Here is a 7,395-nt window from a genome sequence, read left to right as displayed (position 1 = left end):
TTTTTTTTTTTATATTTTTTTTCTGTTTTGGCCAAGTGAATGCTGAATTTTTAGTTTCAGTCCAGAATTTTCATTTTGGTGCATCCCCACTACATACTATGTCGGTCACTAAAGTGGTAAGCCTACACCACATCAATGTTTGGCTTAGTATATAGTGATAGGGGTTGTCAGTGTCTGGCTCAATGTATAGGCACACATTGACGGTGGTGCTGCGTAATCCCTAAGTATATAATAACAATTTTGCTGTACCCCTGTCAATGTTTGCCTAACTATGCCGTTTTAAAGTGTGTGTGTGTGTGTGGGGGGGGGTGCCACATACAGGGTCTGCCACAGGTGCCAAATACTGTAGGTACGCCCCTGCATCATGCGGCTGTCAGACCCAACGGCCATGCCTCAGCTCCTCTTCCCACGTCTTTAAAAGGGGTGTGATGAAGAGTTGAGGCATGCTGTGCATGCACGCCGGCCACTTTAATTTCATTAGGCGCTGGTGGAGTGACTGCCGCACGACGGCCACTTTCAATGTTTCGCAGCCGCTTTGATGGTGCAATGGGCCAGTTGACTAGACTTGCCCCCCAGGCCTTAGGCTGCCAGCTCTCCCCTGGCGGTGGGAGTCGTCTAGGTTTCGGTCTTATGTTTGCCCTCATTTGTTGTGATTTCTGTTGTTGTTTTCCGGCTTGTGCTCTTACGTGTTTTTGTTTTCTTTTAGGTTCGGGACAGTTTCTCGTGTGGATCCTGGGGCACTCATTTGTTTATTGGGCGGCGCGGAGGGCTGCTGTTCGTCCCGCGGGAAAACAGCTCGGTTTCGACCCGTCTAAGGTGGTGGTCCGATGGCTTGGTTTCCGTGGGCTGCATTGGGATCGGGTGTCCAGGGAGCTGTCGCGCCATGTTGCGATACATGGGGTGCCCCGGATTCTGCTGCTGCATGTTGGGGGGAATGATTTGGGGCAGGTTCCGATCAGGTCCCTTATCTCCTCCATGAAGGCTGATTTTCAGCAGTTTTGGGCTGCTGATCCGCAGACGTTCTTTGTTTGGTCTGATATCGTTCCCCGGGTTCGGTGGCGTGGGGCTAACTCTCACGCGGGGATTGATAGGGCTCGCAAGCAGGTCAATAAGACTATTTCCCGTTTTATTTCTTTTCGGGGTGGTGTCATTGTTAAGCATGTTCAGTTGGAGGGGGACCCTGCGGGTTTGTTTCGGTCAGATGGTGCCCATTTGTCTGATGTTGGTCTGGACATTTGGCTCCTTAACGTCCAGTCTGGTTTGGAGCGTGCGTTGTCGGTGGCAGCGGGCCAGTGAGGTGCAAGGTGGTCGCACTCCCTGGCTTTGGCGGTTGGTTATCAAGCTGGCATAGTGCAAGGGTTAACCACCTTAGGTGTGGTTTGACCCGTGGTGCACAGGCCCTCGGCCTAAGTGCAGGACACTCCTTGGGCTTGTGCCTTGGTGAATCCTAGCCGTGACAATGGCTGCCGTGCAGGGGACGCCGGTGGTCTCTACGGTTTTACGCCGGTGCCAGCCGGTTCGGTTGTTTACAATTTAGGGTTACGATTTGTAGCCTTTATATTTGGTTTACAATTGTTAGTTTTAAGGCTTGCACGTGTCATAAGTAAGTCGGGTGGTGTGGCACGTGCATTGCTATATTATATACTATGTTATATGTGTTTACAAATAAAGTTCATTTTACTATGAATAAAGTTATTTATATCTGTGTCACGGCATGGAAGGCGTAAAGCGGACTGCACCGTGGCATTATTTTTCCATAGTTGACTATAATAAAGCATTATATTATTTACTTTGTGTTTGTGTATTTATTGTGGCAAGGGGGGTAAAGAGGGCGTCGCATTGGCGCTACCTCAGTCATGGTTATGTATGAGTCAGGAGCAGGCAGGGATCATATTTCCATGGACAGAACCAGAGTCCAGCTGCTTGGTAAAGTGTACCACCTAGGTGCCATACACTCTGTGTTTTGAATCCTGCAGACTTCTGTATTGTGTTAGCAATTATTGTTATAATTGCCATGCGTGTATAGATACCTATGGTGTTAGAGTGGCCGTATGTATTGTTTTAGGGTGCATATAAATATATCAGGCATCATATTTCCACATTTGAGGACTGGCCCCAGCTACGTGGTGGTTTAATGGTAAGTTGACCTACCTAACGTACAGATGATCATTCGTTCAAACCTTGTTGGGACCTGTATCGTGGAAAAGTTTTATAATCTGTTTATATATATATATATTTTAATATATGGTATTGAAAAATCCAAACCCCAGTTGACTGGTGGCATAATGGTAATGCGACCTGCCCGGCATATAACGGGTTTGTTCCCCGAGGGCCTCTATGTTGTGAGTAAGTATGTTGCAGTGTATATATTTATTTATATATGGTAATGCTGTATCTAGTGTTTTAGAGGCTCTTTATCGTGTTAAAGTGTGAGTAATGTTTTAGAGAGGTTATATAATAGTTTATGTCAATGAGGAGAAAACAGGGTCATATATCTATGGTGATATCCCAAAGAACCTGGTTGTTTGATGGTGTAACGGTAATGTGACCTACTTGTTACATAAGGCGTTCTTGGTGCGAACTTCAATGGCTTCTTTATTGCGTGTAAGTATTTTGCAGTGTATATATTTATTTATATTTGGTATTGCTGTATCTAGTGTTTTCAAGGCTCCTTTATTGTGTTAGTGTGAGTATATATTGTTACAGTTGCTGTGTGTATATATGTAGGGTGTATGTAATGTTTTAGAGAGGGTATATGTCAGTGAGGAGACAACAGGGTCATATATCTACAGCAAATCCTCAGTTCTCTGATCGCGTAGAGGTAATGTGCCAATGTGCCTTTCCTGTTGTGTAAGGGGTTCGTGATTTGGACCCCACTGACTTCTTTATCGCCTTTAACAGTGTATATATTTATTTATATTTGGTATTGCTGTATCTAGTGTTTTCGAGGTTCCTTTATTGTGTTAGTGTGAGTATATATTGTTACAGTTGTTGTGTGTATATATGTAGGGTGTATGTAATGTTTTAGAGAGGGTATATAATAGTATAATGTCAGTGAGGAGATAACAGGGTCATATATCCATGGCAAAGCCTCAGTTGTTTGATGGCGTAGAGGTAATGTGCCCTACCTGTCAAGTTAGGAGTCTTTGGTTCGCACCCCAATGGGCTCTTTATTGCATGTAAGTATTTTGCAGTGTATATATTTATTTATATTTGGTATTTCTGTATCTAGTGTTTTCGAGGCTCCTTTATTGTGTTAGTGTGAGTATATATTGTTACAGTTGCTGTGTATATATGTAGGGTGTATGTAATGTTTTAGAGAGGGTATATGTCAGTAAATGTAAGTGAGGAGAACACAGGGTCATGGCGGCACATCGCTTCCTATTCCCTGGTAATGGTAATATGCCTCGCTTGATGTGCAAAGGGGTTGCCGGTTCATATCGCGTTACATGTTTTAGTGTTAAAGTGTAAGTATGTATTGTTATAGTTACTTTGTGTGTATATATATATATATATATATATATATAGTGTTAGAAATGCATAATTTTAAAGGGCATGTATCGTGTTAGCGTAGGTGCATGTAAGTATTTGTGAGTCAGGAGATGATAGGCATCATATTCCTTAGGAGAGGAAACAACAGAGCCGGTTGCACACATGGTGGCGTAAAGGTAAGGTAAGGTAAGCAGCCCAACATTCAAAGGGTCGCTGGTTTGAATCCAGATGGCTACAAGGTGGTGTTAGTGAATAATTGTTGAATGTATATATTATTTTAGAGTAGGGGAGTATATGTAAGGATATGTGAGACAGGAGAAAACAGCGACATATTTCCACGCCAAAAAAGCAAAGCAATCTGCCTGGTGGTGTAAAGGTAAAGTAACCTGCCTACCATACCAAGGATCGATGGTTTCAATCCTGATGGATCCTCTGTGGTGTATATATTATTTTAGAGTAGGGGCATATATATAAGTATATGTGAGTCAGGAGAAAACAGGGTCATATATCCACGGCGAGAAAGCAAAGCCAACTGCCTGGTGGTATAAAGGTAAGGTAACCTGCATACTATACCAAGGATCGCTGGTTCGAATCCTGATGAATATATTGTTTTAGAATAGGGGCATATATGTAATTATATGTGAGTTGGGAGAAAGCAGGGTCATATATCCACGGCGAGAAAGCACAATCGGCTGCTCGGTGGCGTGAAGGTATAGTTGCCTGCCTGACATACAATGGATCGCTGGTTCGAATCCTCATGATGACTTCTGCACGTAAGTACGCAGTGTGGCTCTGCTTGTGTGCGCTAGTGGATGGTGTTAAAGTGGCTCTGTGGCACTCTAACATCAGACACTTACATACACATCTACAGCCTCACCTGCATACATATAGCTGGTTGCAGATAACACTTGAAGGTTGCACTAAGCCGTGTGTCCTTGCACGCAGTGACCAAAAACACTGGTTGCGGAAAAGGTTTCGGAATGTGTGTGCATCCGCTTGACCCGTTCATGTGCGTGCACAGTAGCCCACACAGCGACTTACATGGAGAATCATCATGGCGGATACGATACCGGAGATCCGGAGTATGATGGGGCATCACCGGCAGCCACCCCTTTGCCTTCTTTCGGGACAGAAATAAACACAATATATTCTTTGTATATTGTGAGACAAAGACCCCCTTCAGGGGGTTTTACTCACTTCAGGGGGTGTGGTCATGGGCGCATGTCCCCCACCATCCATGCAACATGTATAAAGTATAGCAACATGTATAAAGTATAACTAAGTATAACTAAGTATAGCAACGTGTATAAAGTATAACTAAACATGTATAAAGTATAATAACTAAACATGTATAAAGTATAACTAAAGTAACATGAAAAGAGTATAAAGGTAACATGCAATAGAGTATAAAGAAATAGAGTATAAAGAAGAACAATAATTGAAACACTTAATTAAGAAACACTTAATTAATTAAAACACTTAATTAACAAAGTATAGTAAACCACTTAGATATATTATTACTAAGGTGTTAAACTTTGTTAATTGTTTTAATTAAATAAGTGTTTCAATTAAATAAGTGTTTCAATTATAAGTGTTTCAATTATTGTTTTTCTTTATACTCTATTGCATGTTACCTTTATACTCTTTTCATGTTACTTTAGTTATACTTTATACATGTTTAGTTATTATACTTTATACATGTTTAGTTATACTTTATACACGTTGCTATACTTAGTTATACTTAGTTATACTTTATACATGTTGCTATACTTTATACATGTTGCATGGATGGTGGGGGACATGCGCCCATGACCACACCCCCTGAAGTGAGTAAAACCCCCTGAAGGGGGTCTTTGTCTCACAATATACAAAGAATATATTGTGTTTATTTCTGTCCCGAAAGAAGCAGAGAGAAGGAAAGGGGTGGCTGCCGGTGATGCCCCGTCATACTCCAGATCTCCAGTATCGTATCCGCCATGATGATTCTACATGTAAGTCACTGTGTGGGCTACTGTGCATGCACATGAACGGGTCAAGCGGATGCGCACACATTCCGAAACCTTTTCCGCAACCAGTGTTTTCGGCCACTGCGTGTGAGGACACACGGCTTAGTGCAACCTTCAAGTGTTACCCGCAACCTTGTCCGCAACCAGCTATGCGTATGCAGGTGAGGCTGTAGATGTATATGTAAGTGTCCAACGTTAGAGTGCCACAGAGCCACTTTAACACCATCCACTAGCACACACAAGCAGAGCCACACTGCGTACTTACGCACAGAATTCATCATGAGGATTCGAACCAGCGATCCATTGTATGTCAGGCAGGCAACTATACCTTCACGCCACCGAGCAGCCGACTGCGCTTTCTCGCCGTGGATATATGACCCTGCTTTCTCCCGACTCACATATACTTATATATACACGCCCCTATTCTAAAACAATATATTCATCAGGATTCGAACCAGCGATCCTTGGTACGGAAGGCAGTTTACTTAACCTTTACACCACCAGGTAGTTGGTTTTGCGTTCTCGCCGTGGATATATGACCCTGCTTTCTCCCGACTCACATATACTTATATATACGCCCCTATTCTAAAACAATACATACACCACAGAAGATCCATCAGGATTCGAACCATCAATCATTGGTAGGGAAGGCAGGTTACTTTTCCTTTACACCACCAGGCAGTTGGTTTTGTGCTCTCGGCGTGGAAATATGTCACTGCTTTCTCCTGACTCACATATACTTATATATACGCCCCTACTCTAAAATAACATAGACACTCTGTAAACATTAACACCACAGAGGAGCCAGCAAGAGTCGAACCAGCAACCCTTGGTATGGTAGGCAAGTTACTTTACCTTTACACCACCAGGCAGTTGGTTTTGCGTCCTCGGCGTGGATATATATATATCTACATTTTATATATATATATATATATATATATATAAATATATATTTTCTTTCTTTACAGGCTCTAATTCAGATTATGCATCTCAGACAGATTCCTGAAGTGGGGGTTCATATCCATCAGCCCGCTCTACTTTGGCGCCTGTCTCATCTCCTGCAGGCTTCCCAGCACCACCGCCTTCACCATGTAGTTTCATAAGTTTGCCCAGCTCAAACTTTGGCTTTTTCAGCATCTTCACTTTGCGTACATACACATCATGTAGAGGATAGATGGACTGGCAGGCCTTTTCAATGTCTTTGCCGATACTGTCTGGAATTAGCTTGTTAACAACTTCTTTCAAGTCATTTGTCTGCACTTCACGAGTCATGATTTCCATCATCTTCTTGCGGATCTGACGCACTTGCTGATGCTGGGCATAAGAAGTCTTTCTAATCTGGTTGTTACGCTTTTTGGTGAATCCAACACAGAATAGGCAAAGTAGGTAGCCATCTGTGGTCTTCACATCAACGTGAGCCTCTCTGCATGGATATATGACCCTGCTTTCTCCTGACTCACATATACTGATGCCCACGTAGTCTGCATGGAACGGAGGGGGCCCTGACAGGGGTGCAGAGCAGGGCTAGGTCAGGGGTCAAAGAAAGTTCAACGGGGAGGGGGAGGAAGTGAAGGGGGTATATAAGGTTGGTGCGTAAGAATGTTCTGGGCTTTTTGTTGTGCCAGCCTACCCGGTTCTGTGTTTCGTTTCAGGATTCTGTCACAGCCGGGGGGCGGTAGCTTGCCAGGTTGCCGGGGGGTGTTATGTGGTTATTGCCACTGGTGTTAAAGTGTCGGTGGGAGGTTCCTGGCTGGGCAGTTGCTGGAACCTCAGGTGGGGGAGGGGCATCATGGTATGCCCTCCCATAAGGTGATGCTTACAGTTTGGCCCCGGTTGGTCCTGGCAAGCTTTCGGGTGTTTTATTGTATTTGGGTCATTGCCGTGTTAATGCACCTTC

General features: G+C 43.6%; 1 protein-coding gene across 1 annotated transcript; it reads right to left on the bottom strand.

Moving 5' to 3' along the window:
• Nucleotides 1–6,450: 6,450 nt before the first annotated feature.
• On the bottom strand, nt 6,451–6,962 carry LOC128467007 (40S ribosomal protein S3a-like; the record flags this gene model as incomplete). Its single annotated transcript, XM_053448506.1, has 1 exon — nt 6,451–6,962. A coding segment is annotated over one exon (474 nt), but the record flags the coding sequence as incomplete, so codon positions are not given.
• Between the last annotated feature and the right edge of the window lie 433 nt (nt 6,963–7,395).

This window comes from Spea bombifrons, chromosome 10 (assembly GCF_027358695.1).
Source record: "Spea bombifrons isolate aSpeBom1 chromosome 10, aSpeBom1.2.pri, whole genome shotgun sequence".
Taxonomy (NCBI): Eukaryota; Metazoa; Chordata; class Amphibia; order Anura; family Pelobatidae; genus Spea; species Spea bombifrons.
The sequence above is the reverse complement of the archived record's forward strand: the minus strand, read 5'-3'. Positions and strand labels throughout refer to the sequence as shown.